At 43.2% G+C, this 18,199-nt stretch overlaps 2 protein-coding genes across 4 annotated transcripts in view; one reads left to right on the forward strand and one right to left on the reverse strand.

Annotated features, from left to right (window-relative positions):
• Positions 1 to 12,990, reverse strand: part of tap1 (transporter 1, ATP-binding cassette, sub-family B (MDR/TAP)) — a 34,412-nt gene extending 21,422 nt beyond the window's left edge. The window contains exon 1 of one of the 2 annotated variants that reach the window (XM_017717611.2): positions 12,336 to 12,990. Coding sequence is in view for 1 of the 2 variants with exons in the window: in XM_037534037.1 (XP_037389934.1) it covers positions 7,505 to 7,580 (76 nt within the window). In the remaining variant the exon portion in view is untranslated. Of the gene's footprint in view, positions 1 to 7,504; positions 7,646 to 12,335 lie in introns of those variants that run through there. The other variant, XM_037534037.1, reaches the window with a different exon arrangement.
• The window catches only part of notchl (notch receptor, like), a 19,364-nt gene continuing 1,165 nt past the window's right edge, over positions 1 to 18,199 (forward strand). Inside the window, exons 1-10 of one of the 2 annotated variants that reach the window (XM_017717609.2) lie at positions 1 to 257; positions 4,091 to 4,235; positions 4,438 to 4,770; positions 7,640 to 7,851; positions 8,094 to 8,415; positions 10,568 to 10,710; positions 10,803 to 10,879; positions 12,987 to 13,116; positions 16,464 to 16,561; positions 16,813 to 17,147. In XM_017717609.2, coding sequence (XP_017573098.1) covers positions 200 to 257; positions 4,091 to 4,235; positions 4,438 to 4,770; positions 7,640 to 7,851; positions 8,094 to 8,415; positions 10,568 to 10,710; positions 10,803 to 10,879; positions 12,987 to 13,116; positions 16,464 to 16,561; positions 16,813 to 17,147 — 1,853 coding nt within the window. In that variant the 5' untranslated portion in view covers positions 1 to 199. The remainder of the gene's footprint in view (positions 258 to 4,090; positions 4,236 to 4,437; positions 4,771 to 7,639; positions 7,852 to 8,093; positions 8,416 to 10,567; positions 10,711 to 10,802; positions 10,880 to 12,986; positions 13,117 to 16,463; positions 16,562 to 16,812; positions 17,148 to 18,199) is intronic. The other variant, XM_017717610.2, reaches the window with a different exon arrangement.

Genomic DNA, 18,199 nt, shown 5'->3' on the forward strand with positions numbered 1-18,199 from the left:
CCTGAAAAAACCGGTGGAGAAAAGCGGGTGGGTGTCGATGGGGGAGCGTAGATGTGTAGACATTACTGTTCAAACGGATCAGGGTACGTTAGCCGAGGAGCTGGGAGAGGAGACCTAACGGCTCAAAAAGACAGAAACCCACGGCCGTCTCGGTCCGACACACCTCGAAGGAGAGAGACGAAGAAGCCGAGAGTTGATTATGGTCCTGATGGTGGCTCTGATCTTCATACTATGGCCTTTCAGCACACCAAGTCGAGGTCAGTCAAAATGATCCTGCTGTGATGAACTGGTCTGTAGATAAATGGATGGATAAATACAGAGGAGGGAGAGCACCAGCACGTGGCTAGAAACCATTAACATTATTACAATTATCAAAAGACGCTAAAAACCGTCAATTTTAAAACTTAAAATTACTTTTTGTCCATGTTATGCTGTTATGTAATAATGTTAGTGAAAGATAACATAATTCATGTATTTAATGGCAGAATAAAGTCCTTGTTGGTTGATTTTTCTGACTGTATCACAGTATTAGGAGCATGCAAAAGTTTGGACGCCCCTGGTCAAATGACGATTTGTTGTTTTTCTAAGTTTTCTAAGTGAACACATCTACACCGAAAACACTTCTGCACAGATTAACACACAATTACTGATGATCTGCTATAACATTTCAAATGTGGCCTCCGCAAAAAAGTTAAAGCATGTCTTCCATTTGATTCATGTTTTTTGCATGTTATGTTTTATTTTTTCCAGTATATTTTAGTGAAATTGTGCGCTAAAACAATAAACAGCAAAAACGTCAGTGTAATTTTGTTCCCTGTAGAGGACGTCAATTCACTTTTACTAGGAAAATCAAAGGTTGATATTTGTTGCTTTGTTTTTAATGAAAATGTGCCATAACTTTTACACAGGCCACATTTTATTCTTTTTATATTTATTTTATGTCACCTTTGCTTTTTCAATGGCATTAATGAAAATGACTGAAACATTAATCATTTTTAACTCTTTCATAAACATAATATGACTTAGATTGACTGGGCCCCCATGTAGGCTGTCACTTAGGACCCCCAGGTGGCGAATACAGTGCACTGATTTTGGAATGTTAGAATTAATCTTTAAGTTAGTCTTCTTATTATAATAATAGTAATTGTAATAGTAGTTAGATAATTTGAGACACTGAATCAATTCATAATGAATGAATTGAATCACGGTGAGGTTGGAGGTTAGTAACTGACAGTGATGAACGGATGGATGAAGAAACAGACAGATAAAAAGACGAATGTTGGAGGTGTCCTTATGGAACACATTTCAGGTCCAGTGTTAGAGCTACAGTTCAGGTTGTTTAAGGTCAATGTTGAGAGAATGTTAGGTTCAGGTTTAAGATCAGGGTTAGAGTGACTGTCAGGTTTAGGACTAAGATTTACAGACTCACACCTATGGGCAAGTTAGCACGTCCAGTAGGCCTGACTGCACGTCTTTGGACAGTGGGAGGAAACCCACACCGACACGGGGAGAACATGCAAACTCCACACAGAGAGGACCCTGGTTACCCGGCCGGGGAATCGAACCCAGACCCTTCCTGCTGTGAGGCGACAGCGCCACCCACCATGTCACCTAGCTGTAGTTATTGTGGCTGCTATGTTTTGGTTTGGGGAAGTGAGATAGAAGTATATAACCAGTAAACTGGCAGTGTACCTTCACTAAGCTCAGATAAAGCCAGAGTATAGTAGATGATTAAAAATAAATAAATATATATATAAATAAATTGAACTTTTGGAACAGAATTTTTGGATATTCATTAAAGTGATAAGTGAATTTTCACGAAACATGTTAACAGAATACTTACATGAAGAAAACTGCAGTTAACAGTGAGGAAGGATGTGAATTAAGTAAAAAATATTAAAGATATTCCCATGCGCCGTGCCAAGCTGTGTTCTAAATGTTTTCTGAATCTGTTAATAATCTATTATAACAGAATAGGTGTATAAATATTTTTTGGGGTAATAAAACCTTCACTTGACTAATTGCTGTTACCCCAGTCCTACTGTGCTTCTCACGCTTCACACTTCTGCTGCCCTTTGCTCGTTTGTGTCTACAATGGCCTCATTTCTTCATTGTCCTCTACACCTGTAAGCCTATTGTTCCTCTCCATTACGTTTTTCATCACCACGTTGATGCCCTTCAACCTCAACTCCGCTCCCATTCCACTCCGTTTCCTGTTGCCGTCCACCTCTCCTGGAAACTTCCTGTTTGGTTCAGACCCAGTTTCCCGTTTCCTCTATAGCTCAGGCCAAGGACACGCCTCGGACAGCCTCCATAGTAGCTGACCCACTTTTCCAGCTAACGTTTTGCACAAGCTCCATTTTTAGCTTCTGTTTTACTGTTTGAAAGCCACCTGCAGTCCTGAGTAATGACAAGAACTGGCAACATCATATAGTGTGGTGAAGGAATAACACCATGAAAATGTCACACAAAAACAGGACATAGCAAGTCTATAACACTTCTATGGTATTACAGTCGGTTAAAATGCTGGCCACAAATCAAATCTAAAGCCAAATGTCAATCAGCCAAGATACATTTGGTGCCCGAGGTTTACTTCTTTAGTTTTGCACTGAAGCTCTGAGGCTAACGTGGCTTACAAGTAATAGAAAATTACAGCCATCTGTTAGCGTTGTGACGGTCATCACATATTCCAGGTGTTAAAGCTGTACTTTGTAAGATCTGGCGACCATATTTTGCTCTACATCTCATTTATCATCAAATTCATACACTATATTGCCAAAAGTATTCAGTCAGCCATCCAAATCATTGAATTCAGGTGTTCCAGTCACTTCCATGGCCACAGGTGTATAAAGTCGAGCCCCTAGGCCTGCAGACTGCTTCTACAGACATTAGTGAAAGAATGGGTCGCTCTCAGGAGCTCAGTGAGTTCCAGCGTGGTGCCGTGATCGGACGCCACCTGTGCAGCAAGTCCAGTCGTGAAATTTCCTCACTACTAAATATTCCACAGTCCACTGTCAGTGGGATTATAACAAAGTGGAAGCGATTGGGAACGACAGCAACTCAGCCACGAAGTGGTCGGCCACGTAAAATGACAGAGCGGTCAGCGGATGCTGAGGGGCATAGTGCACCGACTTTCTGCAGAGTCAATCACTACAGACCTCCAAACTTCATGTGGCGTTCAGATCAGCTCAAGAACAGCGTAGAGAGCTTCATGGAATGGGTTTCCATGGCCGAGCAGCTGCATCCAAGCCTTACATCACCAAGCGCAATTCAAAGCGTGGAATGCAGTGGAGTAAAGTGCCACCACTGGACTCTAGAGCAGTGGAGACGTGTTCTCTGGAGTGACCAATCACGCTTCTCCGTCTGGAAATCCAATGGACGAGTCTGGGTTTGGCGGTTGCCAGGAGACGGTACTTTGACTGCATTGTGCCGAGTATAAAGTTTGGTGGAGGGGGGATCATGGTGTGGGGCTGTTTTTCAGGAGTTGGGCTCGGCCCCTTAGTTCCAGTGAAAGGAACTCTTAAAGCTTCAGCACCAAGAGATTTTGGACAATTTCATGCTCCCAACTTTGAGGGAACAGTTTGGGGACGACCCCTTCCTGCTCCAACATGACTGCACACCAGTGCTCAAAGCAGGTCCATAAAGACATGGATGAGCCAGTTTGGTGTGGAAGAACTTGTCTGGCCTGCACAGAGTCCTGACCTCAACCCCATAGAACACCTTTGGGATGAATTAGAACGGAGAGTGCGAGCCAGACCTTCTCGTCCAACATCAGTGTCTGACCTCATAAATGTGCTTCTGGAAGAACGGTCGAAAATTCCCATAAACACTCCTAACCCTTGTGGAAAGCCTTCCCAGACGAGTTGAAGCTGTTATAGCTGCAAAGGGTGAGCCGACACCATATTAAATGGGATGTCACTCAATTTCATATGCGTGTGAAGCCAGACGAGCGAATACTTTTGGCAATATAGTGTAGGTGTATCTTTTATTTTATAACCTATTCCACCTGTGTAAAAGTGATGTGACAGTAAATGTGATTTGATTTGATATCGGTTTGGTGATTATCTTTCTGCTCTCTCTAAACCAAAAGCCTCTCCCACTGACCCATGGAGCAGCTGTCCAGTGGATAAAAAGTGTAAGGAAAAGTTTGCCAATGGAGTGTGTGATAATGAGTGTTCCGGGTCGCAGTGCTTGAGGGACGGCTTCGACTGTGTCAAAAACAAAGAATCCTGCAAGTAAGAGATCATCATTCCACATCAATACACTCACTGGCCACTGGCCACTTTATTAGAAATCTCTACCATGTAATTACCCCTTGCTGGTGTACAGTTAGAGTAAATGAAAGCAATCTAAGTGTTTCTAAAGGTTTCTAATAAAGTGGACAGCGACTGTAGATACTGTATAAACCAGTTAATGGTGATGACTCCTCTCTCCCAGTTCAGGCTACATTCTGTACTGTCGTGACCACTATGACAACATGCACTGTGAGCACAGTTGCAACACTGCCCCCTGTGGGTGGGATGGCTCAGACTGCTATAAAGACCAACATCCCACCTGGGCCAAAGGAGTCCTGGTCCTGCAGACCACCATCCCCTTCCAGAAAGGTCCCTTCCAGAACAACTCTTTGCTGTGGGCTCTCAGCATCCTACTCCAGACCAGTGTGAAGCTGAGGGGAGTGGTTCCTTTCCAGCCCGACGCTGACCTGTACAGTTGGGATGCTCAGCAGTTGGTAGATCTTCACAGAGATTCACCCCCCGACGACAGTAACGGGTAGGGGGGCTATTCCTTTTCTGCCCTGATGGCCTAAGATGAAAATGTTCCTCTGAAGGTGTTCCTTAATTTCTGTGTGAGGTGAGATGAAACTGTGTTTTAGTCAAACTATCGCTTTAAGGGCAAGACATCAGAAGAATAGCCAAGGAATGGCTTGTGCTATGACCACCCTTCTGGTCAGCTCAGTAATGAAGTCAACAACAGGCTATTATCAATAAAGCATCCATTTAAAAAATTGATGCAATCAAAACAGCAACCAATTAGAGTCTGATGATGCTGCATTTTATAATAAAACAGCATATCGCTGCGGTCGGATCAAAACCTCGTATCTCCAAAATGGTAACTTTACAGGAGAAGGAAAAAACCTACTTTACTTTTAATGTAAGTCAATGGAACCAGAATTTTTTCCACATACTTTTGGGCCATTTCCGTTGGTCTGTTCAACGAGACATTTCCATACAATGTAAGGAACTACAGGTATCTGTGAGCCTCATTGTGAAGTAGGCTATGCGATGAGTTAACGATCAGAGCTTAGTCAGCTATACTCAAAACCTATAGCCTGTCTAAATGAAATGTTTTTTCTTTTATGTTTATATGAAAGTTGAGACTGTGCCCAAAAAAGTGGCACGTTTTCTGGATTCAAATACATAATTTCCTCACAATTGGCTTTTTAGTTAGCTTTCGATTTTCAATAGCAATAATTTAAATGATGTACTAATTTATTCATGCACAGAGAAAAAACAACTCATCAATTTAGACGTCATTTTTATAAAGTAATGATATTTTATTGCTTCTTATTTCTAAATCTGGGCTCGGCCACAGGTGGCTCGGGAGCCTCCGGCGGAGCCCCGTTGTGGCTCCACAGCCAGAATAATCAGATTTGTAGATGAAAATGATGAAAATAAAATAATCCAGTAAACTTTGCAGTAAAATAGAGCTCTGCTGATCATTCAGTACAGTTTTAACGAACGGACTTAGAATTGCGTTTATGATCATTCCAGCTGGTTTCCTGATACGATTAACCTGCAACGAGAAACTGCCAAACTCTAAAAAGCAGCAGGTACGTTCTGGCGCACAATTTAAGCTGGAACGACAATATTCAAACAAGAAGCTGCTGAATGAGAAGAACATTGAGAGACATTTCACAAGAAACTGTTCTACTTTTGTTTCCTGCTGGAGATGCGAGAAAAGCTTCTAGAGCTGAGCTAAAGCTTAAAGCAAAGTAAGTCTGCGCTTTTGTTTAATATAATATATATTTTTTATCCTATACTAGAACATCAGCACACACTGAGCCATGTTTACAGCCAAGATGGTAAAATGGACATAAAATGTTGTGGCTGACAAGATGGTTTGATTTTTGTTGAAAGGACAAAACGGCTCTTAACATTTGGGCTGCGACCCGTGTTCTAAGCAGTGTGCCGCCTCAATAAAATCTGTGGGTCTTGCTTTTTATAACAAACTTTATTGAGGAATATTATTTCAATACAAACACATTTTCAGATAGAGAATCCAAAATCCACATTCATCAACATTTCTACAATATTACACAATCGAGCTATTTACATTTAGAAAGATACAGCACTGATTAAAAGTCCAGCAGAGTCCAGGGGAACCCTCTCTTTCCTCGAGTGTCTATTGTCCTCAGTCTTTTGATCTCACACAGTATTTGTTTATAAACAGTTTCTCCAGGTATTTCGCACTGCTCTATAACCATTTTACAGCGCGTCTTCCAGATCTTACAATTAACAACACAAACGATGAACCAATAAAATTACAAAACACTTTTGGAAAAAGTTTCATTAAAAATCCCAAACATTACACTTTTAACATTAGTGTCCAAATTCAGTAATGTCCTCCAGATATCTGTTGTTCTCAGACAGTGAATGAGAAGATGTTCAGCCTGCCAGCTGTCACCAGCCAAGGAGTGGGGCTTGCCTGGTCACCCCATTCTGTATCCACCCCATGTATCAAACGCAAGGCCTGCAGGCCAGATCAGGCCCAGGACGCAATCCTATTTATTTAAATTTTCTATTAATACATTAGCCTGTCTCACAATGCGCTGCACTACAGTCCCCAGCATGCTCTGCAGCGTAATGTGTGCTCTGACTCTCCTACCCCAGCAACAGTCTATGGGACAGCGGTTTCTCCTCAATTCCACACAGTTCTACTCCAGTCATGTCTCCAAACACACTGACTGCATTTCAGCTGCAGTTCAATATAAACTCTTAACACTGGCTCAGAAACGGAGCTCACGTATTAATAAACTGCAGCGAGGAAATGATGCCTGGTGGCTATTTCCAGCAAGAAAGACTATTTCCACTTTGAAAGACTGAGCACCTGGGGACATTTCACACACACACACACACACACACACACACACACACACACACACACACACACACACACACATTTTCTAAGCTGCTTCTCCTTCTGAGTCGCGGGGGTGCTGGAGCCTATCCCAGCGGGCGGAAGGCAGGATATATCCTGGACAGGTCGCCAGTCCATCGCAGGGGGACATTTCAATTTTTAATATTTCAAGTATTCCTATAATATTTCAAGGCCTACTACAGGTGTCTGTATTTGCACTGGTGAGGTTTTTCCTTATTTTGAAGAAACATCGGCCAGTTGGAGTTACTAATTAAAGCAAATTATTAACATCAATTAAAAATGTAATAAAACCATTTTTTTCTCTGGCCCACAGATCTGTTGAGAATTTTTAGAATGGCTCCTTTACCGGTTGAGTTTGACACTCCTGGTCTACGTCCCTGCAGGACATGAGGTGTCTGGCAGCGACTGGAAGAGTCAAACATTCTCCAGCCTTTCAGGAAGTTCACGACTTTCTGCTGTGATTTTCTTCCGTCCGCTGCAGGTCGCTACTGTTTCTTCAGGTGGACAACAGCCTGTGCACTCGTCTGCCCATCACCTGTTTCCCGTACGCAGTAGAGGCAGCAAATTTCCTGAATGCTGTGGTGAAGCTGGACCGAGCCCCGGCCCACGTCAAGTCCGAAATCCACACCCTCACCTGCATACGGGGCATCGACAGAGAGATCGCAGTGACAGATACCTTCACAAATCACTCAGGTGCAGTTTTTTTGAAGCATTTTACATCAAACCACTCTGAATGACCTTATTTACTTATTTAATTTTACAGAGGTTTAAAAAAAACGGTGGAATTTGTTTTTAATTTCTATCTGCCACGTCTGTCATTTGCGTTGTTCAGTAATTACCTACTTAGAAACACATGGAAATAAACCCTTTAACACAAAACACACTCTGGATGAATTCCTTTAACTCTTCTGTATCGCCCACAATGAATGATAAAGGCTCTCCTGCCTGGCTGTGGCCTGTGGTGGGTGTGGCAACGGGTGTAGCCGTGGCGCTGGCCATGGTTTTCATGGTGGTGCTGGTGTGGAGGAGGAGGAGAAGAGAGAGGAGAGAGGGAGGAGACAGAGTGCACCACAGGTCTACTGCTACTGACAACAACAACGGCAGTAAAGCCTGGACGCAACGCTCAACTGACCAGCACGTGGGCAAGGGCAGGTCAGGGAGAGAAAAGGACAGAAACGGCATGAAGAAAAAGAAGAAAGGGAAGGAGATGGGGAAGAGGCGTAGGGAGCCGCTTGGAGAGGACGCCATTCGGATGCGGTAAGTCTGACACTTAAAGGGATAGTTCAGTGAATGAGGACACAGTGTCACTGATATTAAGCACCAATCTTATAAAGAAGTAACCAAAACTATACAAGTGCTAGTAGTTGCCACTTGTTGGGAATCCTCAACCTGCCTAATGTGAGTGAGTGAGTGAGTGAGTGAGTGAGTGAGTGAGTGAGTTATGAGTTGCAAGAGGTGAATTACATCAGAAAATCAAATTTACATGATTTTCTGACACCTGTTTGCCATTTGAAGTTTGCTTCATTAGTTTTGCACTGAAGCTATTCAAATTAGCAAAATGACATCAAAAGTCAGACTGGTTTTTAGCTACGCACCATATTTTGAGCCATTTTTACAGTATGTCATACAATGTATTTCTCAAAGGCGAAGTGTCAAATTTCGTCTATAACATGCAATGACTTTCTGTTGGATGATGTATTGATTTAAATATCTGCTCAGGGTTTAATGCATTTATTTCTGAGTTTATGTTTTCTACTCATCTTTTGCTCTACCCAGCATTTAGTGGATGCTGCTGAAACTATTCCTCCAGCACCAGTTCACAGCGTGAAAAGGCCTGTTTATGCTGAAACCTTTCTTTCTGAAATGCAACCAAATGAAAGGCTGTTGCAATCAGTGATGTTCAACTGCTGATTTTGCCTTCAAGGCCTAAACACTTAGCTGGACCTTCTTTTAGAGGCTGGGCGTGTGAGATTAATACGTGAAACGTACCACATGATCCAAAAAAACTCACGCAAAATCCATCCTGGTACGTCTGACTTTTGTATGATTATTTAAGGCTTCACAGGGCGACTCGCACACCCATCATATTTCAGTGTGTTCTTTTTTCTCCACGCTCAGTAAGGCGACTTCTTTCAGTTGCAACTCAAAATATCACATATTGCCGCTTTAAAATCACCCAAAAATTGTTTTGGTCCAGCAGATGGCGTCAGGCTGTCAGAGTCATGATCCCTGCATTTTCCAAAAGCTCAAAAGCACAGCACAAGTGGGAATGTCTGTTTGGTATTCTACGTCGCTTTGGACTGGAGGACAGGTTTATAAAGTGGACAGAGATTCTATATCTTTCGCCTCAGGCCTCAGTCATAACGAACGCCATGCGGTCCCCACCGTTTGATCAAACGGGGCACTAGACAAGGTTGTTGTTTGTCTCCCTTGTTGTTTGCCTTGGCGCTAGAGCCACTTGCAATATCCATTAGAGAAAATGCAAGAATAAAAGGGATAAAAATAGGTCAGATAACTCACGTTATAGCTCTGCACGCAGACATTTTGGTGTTTCTTTCCAAGCCGGAAAAATCTATCCCAGCTTTAATAGGCTTGATGAGAGAATTCAGCTGTTTTTCTGGTTACAAGATCAACTGTGACAAGTCAGAAGCAACACCACTTGGGAAGTTCGAAGATCCGACCTCCCTTCCATCTTTTGAGCGACCCTTGGTTCTTTGTAGTAGGTTTGGTTAAGGATGAGATTAAACTTATATCTTGTCAAATCCAGCTCTCTTATTACTGTTCATCGCCGTAAATGTACCTTAATTAAGTGGCTGGATGACAGACCACCCACAGTTAGTCTTTGTCCTAATGAAATTACGAAAATTCTATATACTTGGTCTCCCTTCCTGTCCAGTCTTCCACGCCGCATATGTGAAAGTGTTGAACGTGCTCAGGTTTGGCCGAGATGTTGTACCTGACAGGGTTACGAAGGCGGACGGCTACGTTTATTTATACGTGTTTGATTTTGAACGGAACGTCTAGGACGTCCACCCTTATGTCTAGCAAGCTGTCTCTTGTTGTTGATGGGATGGGGTGGGGGAGCGGCTCTGTAGTTTCTTACCCTCCTCTGTTTTTGGTTATTATTTTGGGTCTTTTCTTTTCTGTGATTGAAAATTAAATAACTTTTATTTAAAAGAAGCACAGCACAGAGCCTAGGTCATGAAAACCTTCGAGCAATGAAGACAGAAATAGCATTTTCACCGTGTTTCCTCTTCCCAGCCCGACAAACAGAGGATATGAAAAACTACCGTGTACTCTTCCTGCTTCTGGAACTAAAATAGCCTTAGCCATCAAAACCTCTTTGACCTGCTGTCAAGCCCCGTCTGAGCAGACGGCTAACGTGCTTTTGATCGCTCCACGTCTGCAGACCTCTTAGGAAGGACCTGGACATCGGCAGTGACACGGACATGACCCAGAGCTCCATGGAGGACATCAACAGGACAATCTGTGACCACAGGTCACCAGCCCAGAAACACTACAACATCAGTCACCAGCAACCGCCCGTGCAAGGTAGGCGAGTTGCACTACTTTACGAGAAGTGACCGTTTCACATGTACGTCCAGGTTTTCTTATGATAACCTCCTCCTTCCTTTGTTTCACAGCACTGCCAGGAAGATGGGACAGGAACGTCACACCCACACAGCAGCGGATTCCAAACAACGTGAGTCCTTGGTTCACTGTAAGTGGAGATATCTATACTAGCGTCACGTACAGTCTGAGCCTGTGCCGGGACAAACTACTTCTCCCTATTTCTCCGTTTCCTTCATCTGAATTACACCTGCAGTGTTTATTCATACGTTTTTTTTTAGAAAATAAGCAGAAATGATTTCTGGCAACTAGACTGAGTCACAGGGTTGATATAACAGGGTTGCCAGACAGTACCGCTGCATAGGATCATGGAAGCTTTTCCTACATTGAACTTTACAATGTAGGAAATTTTGTCTTCAGAAATATCGGACACTGGGATATGATATATGATATAAGATATTATGTTATTAGCAATTACACATTATAAAACATAAAACAGGCAAAATAAGAAGTTATATCAAAATTTGTGGCAGGCAATTAGGAGGCACTGATCTGGAATAATGACCAATAAATATTTACGCAGAATGAAACGCAATAACGCAATAACGCAAAATGAAAAAACATCATAAATATTTATAAAGTAAAATGATTTCTTTAATGGTTCCATGAAAGAATTAGTCTTCTAAGCCGCTCTCCCCCTGCGACCCAGAAGGAGAAGCTGGAGCCTATCCCTGCGGTCATCAGGCGGAAGCCAGGATACACCCTGGACAGGTCACCAGTCCATCGCAGGGCAGACAGACAGACACATTCTCAAAGACACTCACACCAAGGGGCAATTTAACACGTCCAATTAGCCTGACTGCATGACTTTGGACTGTGGGAGGAAACCAGATTTCAAAGATTTAATGATGGACATTAATTAATAGTTGATATTTCATTGCTTATGCTGGAATTAATTAACAATTAATAGTTATGACTTTATGCGGCAAAGATATCTCACTGTTCAAAGACAACTTTTTTTATATATCTGTCAATGGCGGGCAGTAATTCCAGAGTCTACTCTATAAAGTGAAGCAGGACCAGTGGTCACATATTACCACTGTATTTAGAAAGACATCAATGATTTCATAAATTAAAATTAAACTTTCTATTTTTATCCAAAACCAACCCAAAAATATGTTGCCTGTCTGTTTTAAGTCAAAATCCTTTCCTAAACCTTTTGAAGTTTTCCTTCAGCAGAATAATCACCAAGTCCACTCAGTGGCCATCATGGTAACGCCACCGGGCAGTTATTTCCAGTCATAAAGGACCAGACTCATCTCACTGAGTGGGAAGAGAGCTGAAAACTAGAAACTGAAGCCCAAACTACCAAACTACCATTTCAAAAACATATTCAAAATCACCTTCATGCAAAATCAGTTTTTTCTAAAAATCTGCTTATTTTCAACTTCTTCATTTCTTCTTCTTTTTTTTTTTTACTGATTATATGCCACACTGAGATAACCAAGATGGTTAGCTGATAATACATGTATCTTAAATGTGACCGTCAATATGCTACAAACTCATGCTAGCTTAGTATTTTAAAGTCAGCCTTTCTCACCGCCCACCTGCTCGGATATGTCCTCATCCTCCTAGCTTTTTCATCCTTGGCTTCTCAGTGCCACCTTGTTTTTTGCCGTTCTTGCCGCTTCTGTCCATCATCACGATTCACTTATGAAAACTGCTACATCTGTAATGCAAAAAAAAAAGTGCTAAACCAGATTCACACCATCACACTAAACTTGATACCTGAATCTACCGAGGCATCAGCTTCTTATTTGAATTTCCTTCTCAGTTACAGTCAGTAAACTGGGACTGTACCACTTAAGGTGGGGGCTGCTGGTTTAACCCCTAAACTATTACAGATATACACATGGATTTAACATTTATAGCCAGTCTGAGTGTTTTAGTGCTTACATGTGTCAGTTTTTACATTAGCTCACAGTAACCGGCCCCAAACGCTGCATGCCCAGGGAATCCTGCTGATTTTCCCAGTTACCCACTACGGCACTGGTCTGTCTTGATAAGAGTGATTGCAATATACTACAAATTAAATTAAGTTTAATTCATATTCATGCTGCCCTTTTTCCTTTTCAGCCCCTGCCCCTTCAAAATGTCTGTGCATTAGCCTGTAGGCAGTAGAAAGTGACCTGCCCTAGAATAGACATGATTATTTCTCCTGTTGACTTCCTACTGTCTCCGTGATCTCTCCTCCGAAGTCAGCCCCAGTGCAGTGGTGCGGTCCTGACGGCTCTGTGGTGCTGATCCGTGCTGTGAGGAGTGGACTGGACCGAGTGGTTCTGGAGTTGCTGAGGGCTGGCGTTCCTGTCAACAATACTGACCACACCGGTAATCATCAATCTCATCACCAACTCAGAGTAGCGCTATCAGCCATTGCTTGTCTGTCTAGCTCTTCATGCCAAATTTCACTGGAAATTTATTTCTTTAGGTTTGCCTTTTAAAACTCCAGCCAGGATTAGCCAAAAACAATGACACAGCTGCCTCAAGACTCTTACAGAAAGCATGGTAGAAGTACACCTTGACCATTGTAGTGTGGTCGCTATAATTATTTAAACAAACTGCTCGAATCAAGATTTTCATAAAAATGTTACACAGCTTGGTCACAAGCAAAACCGGCCTCGCTGATCACAAGCAAAACTAGCATATCGCTGGTGTTGGATCAAACCTCGTATCTCCAAAATTATAATTTTACAGGAGAAAGAAAAAACTTACTGTAGTTTTAATGCAAGTCAATGGAACCAGACGTATTTCCAAGTCATTTTGGGCCATTTCTTCTGGTCCGTTCACCATGAAAGTTACACAGGATATAAAGGGCAACAGGTCCTTCGAAATCATGTCAAAAACTGAAAAATGGACATACGAGGTTTTCTTCCGACAGCAGCGATTTTTTGTGGTTTGGATGCTGGTATGCTGGTCAATTAGTATCATAGTGCTAGGCGTCCAGCTAAACCAGCACCAGACCAGCATAAACACATTTTTCAGCATTTTTCCCCTTGATTTGGTGAAGAAGTGATCACATTTGTGGACTCTATGAAGCAGATCTACGCCACAAGAAGTGCACTTTCAGACTAATGTACCTTCCCCTGACAGAAGAATGGCTTACTAGTTAACCAATTTGGCCATTATCATTACATAGCAAGTAAGCTAAGCACAAGCAGTCCTCTTGGAGCCAGAGGTACACGCACTTTTGTTATTTTTGACCACATAAAGTCCATCCATCCATTTTCAAGCCGCTTCTCCGTCAGGGTCGCGGGGGATGCTGGAGCCTATCCCAGCAGTCTTCGGGCGGAAGGCAGGATACACCCTGGACAGGTCGCCAGCCCATCGCAGACCACATAAAGTCTGTTTGAGCTTATGTAATCATCTTCAAGCAGTTTGAGGAACACATTCAACGATTTAGAATGCAGTTAGCATGGTATTAATGGGAGTGCTACAAGCTTGTTAGCTACATTAGCCTCATAGCTCCAGTATTAAGCTAAAGAAACACATTTCTGACACGTCTTTGATGCATTTGGGGTGAAGCAAGAGGCCGAAAACATTATTCACAAATTATTCAAAATATGAAAAATATAACTATGAAGAGCACTTACATTATACTGCCAAAAGTATTCGCTCCTCTGGCTTCACACGCATATGAACTTTAGTGACGTCCCATTCTTAATCCATAGGGTTTAATATGATGTCGGCCCACCCTTTACAGCTATAACAGCTTCAGCTCTTCTGGGAAGGCTTTCCACAAGGGTTAGGAGTGTTTATGGGAATTTTCGACCGTTCTTCCAGAAGCACATTTATGAGGTCAGACACTGATGTTGGACGAGAAGGCCTGGCTCACAGTCTCCGCTCTAATTCATCCCAAAGGTGTTCTATGGGGTTGAGGTCAGGACTCTGTGCAGGCCAGTCCAGTTCTTCCACACCAAACTGGCTCATCCACGTCTTTATGGAGCTGCTTTGTGCACTGGTGTGCAGTCATGTTGGAACAGGAAGGGGCCGTCCCCAAACTGTTCCCACAAAGTTGGGAGCAGGAAATTGTCCAAAATCTCTTGGAGCTGAAGCTTTAAGAGTTCCTTTCACTGGAACTAAGGGGCCGAGCCCAACTCCTGAAAAACAACCCCACACCATGATCCCCCCTCCACCAAACTTTGCACTCGGCACAATGCAGTCAGACAAGTACCGTCTCCTGGCAACCGCCAAACCCAGGCTCGTTCATCGGATTTCCAGACGGAGAAGCGTGATTGGTCACTCCAGAGAACACGTCTCCACTGCTCTAGAGTCCAGTGGTGGCACTTTACACCACTGCATTGCATTGCGCTTGGAAACCCATTCCATGAAGCTCTCTACGCTGTTCTTGAGCTGATCTGAAGGCCACATGAAGTTTGGAGGTCTGTAGTGATTGACTCTGCAGAAAGTCGGTGACCCCTGCGCACTATGCCCCTCAGCATCCGCTGACCCCGCTCTGTCATTTTACGTCGCCGACCACTTCGTGGCTGAGCTGCTGTCGTTCCCAATCTCTTCCACTTTGTCATAATCCCACTGACAGTGGACTGTGGAATATTTAGTAGTGAGGAAATGTCACGACTGGACTTGCTGCACAGGTGGCGTCCGATCACGGTACCACGCTGGAACTCACTGAGCTCCTGAGAGTGACCCATTCTTTCACTAATGTCTGTAGAAGCAGTCTGCAGGCCTAGGGGCTCGGCTTTATACACCTGAGACCATGGAAGTGACTGGAACACCTGAATTCAATGATTTGGATGGGTGAGTGAAAACTTTTGGCAATATAGTGTAGCTGAACTAAGTGTCATGACCCCTTACACGTGTATAAATCTGGGTAATAAGTCAGTTCTCAGTGGAAAGTTTGCGCTTTATGGCCAAAGTCTTGATCAAATGTCTTTCAGTTATTTAAGCTGCGTGTCTAGTCAGAGAAGAAAGGCTCTCAAACTCTATCTTGAGTGCGGCGCATTCCACTGTAATTTTACCAGAGTGCTGACACCATTAGGTGAAAGGAAAAACTGCAACATAGAAGTGGCCTGCCAGACCATAACACACACTATAGCACAAGAAAGGGCCCATTTAAAAGCTATTTCCATTTGACCCTGAGGCCGGACTGTAGACAAGCCCGTGTTAAGGAAAAAGATATCACTATAAATGGCCCTGGCAGAGGCAGCGATACCTGGCTGGGGTTTTAAAGGTCACAAATGGATGGTGGCTCATTTCATAGATGGGGAGTAATGTGTTCATTTTTCTCGTCTCCCCATTTTCTCCTCTCCCTCTGTTCTTCTCCTCATCTCATGTCCTGGGGTCCTCCTCACTGCTTCTTAACGCATTGCACCTGCTTCTTCTTCACTGACCCCTTTAGAACCTCTGATACTCGACAGTGATTCCGAACAAAGCTAATGTGCCGTAGCGTCTTCAGCGTGGATGCTTCATATTAACCTTCCCTGCTTTTGTGCCTCACTCTCACCCTCTCACCACCATTAACCCCTCACATCCACTGCGGCCCTTTCCAGACGGACTCCATCCCTGCTCTCTTGCTCCCTTTCCTTGAGGCTCTTTTCTGTTCTGGGTCCCTAACACTCCTGCATTCTGCTCTCCGTCTGCCTGTATATAATGGAATCCTTTCTGCCTTTTTTGCTCTTTTCTTTTTCCCTCCTCTCTAAATCCATTCTCTCTACCAGGGAGATCCGCCCTGCACTGGGCATGCTCAGTAAATCACCTCTCATTGGCTCGGACGCTGATACGCTACGGTGCCGCGGTGGATCTGCAGGATCACAAGGTAAATAAAACAAAAAAAGACCAAAAAAATTGATAAATTTTTCAATTTATCATGATCAACAATTCTTTTAGTACCTAGGCACTCACGTTATCAGAGTAACGATACTTCAGTTAGGTTGTACAGATGACCACAGGAAAAAAAACACAGTGGGTGCTATGGAAGAGTCTGCATCAATGACATCTCTTCATATACACCACTATAGGCAAGTTGACAAGTCGGTCAGCTAATGACCTGCTGTCTTCCATCTCCAGGGCGAGACAGCTCTCTTTCTCTCAGCCCTTCATGGTTGCTACGAGACCGCCAGATTCCTCCTCCTAAACGGGGCCAATCAGGAGCTGACTGACCGCAGAGGACGAAGGCCCATAGATGTGGCCCGGGACGGAATGCACCACCAGGTGCTTGAGCTCCTACTTGCCCACAGAGTCCACCGCAGTCCATTTCCTATGGAACCAGCCACTGAAGTGCTGTGGGATGACCGTGCTTACCTATATTCTCCGTGGGCAGCGTCTCCTCCCTGTCTGCCCGGCAGAAGTGCCTCCTTTTCTGGGGTTATAGTACCACGAGAGATGTCGTCACCGCCCCCCAGGTAAAGTCCTGTTAGAACATTCCATTCTGAAGCACCTGATTCAGTCCCCAAATGACTTGATACTTACCTCATGAGCCAAATCTTATTATTGGGTATTGGACTCTGAACTGTGCAGGTGAGGCTATCGGATCATGTCTGAACATGTTTGAAAATGGACCTTCATTACAATTTTCTATAATTCCCAACTTAATCACTTTTGCTCTGTCACAGTTCCCAACACATCTGAAACAACCAAGATGACTACCTGGTACAAGTGTGCTGGAAGCTAAGATACAACAAAAATGTAGACTGTTGGGAGGTCCCCGAGGACTGGGTTAGGAACCACTGTTGTAGTCCCCAAACATGCAGGAGCTTTGTTGTTGCATTTTATGATTCATAATTCATCTCACATTGTCAATGGGAGGCAGAGTTAGATTGCAGGCAAGTCAGTCTAGCTCCCATAGTAATTATGCAACCAAGCGGTTGTAACACTTGCAGAATATGGGTTGCTGTTGTCATGCTGAAATAAACATGCCCCTGACAAATCACTTCATTTAGAACACAGCATATTCTGGCCCAAATATATATTTGGATATATATATATATATATCTCCAAATATACATACTCAGCATTAATGGTGCCTTCACAGACATGGAAGGTACACATGTCATGGGCACTAATACACCCCCCATTCCATGACAGACTTTCACAACTGAACTTTATGCTGGTAACAAATTGGATATTCCTTTTCTTCATTGTCCCAGAGAATAAAACGCAAAGGTCCGAAGGCTTACTCGTCAGACCACAGAACACATTTCCACTGTGCTTCAGTTAAAATTCAGTTTAGCTAGAGCCCAGAGAAGTCGGCAGTGTTTCTGGATGTGGTGAAGTTTATGACAAGCACAAGGTGAAATTAATAAAATAAATAAAATGAAAAAAGTAAATAAAATTTACACAACCAATCACCAGTCTAGATTGTGAAACAAGCATGCCTATTGGCTCACAGAGGTTGACAGGACTGACAATTTAGGAATTTAAACTTGGTACTGAACCACCTGTAATTTTTCACTAA

Source organism: Pygocentrus nattereri, chromosome 24 (assembly GCF_015220715.1).
Source record: "Pygocentrus nattereri isolate fPygNat1 chromosome 24, fPygNat1.pri, whole genome shotgun sequence".
Taxonomy (NCBI): Eukaryota; Metazoa; Chordata; class Actinopteri; order Characiformes; family Serrasalmidae; genus Pygocentrus; species Pygocentrus nattereri.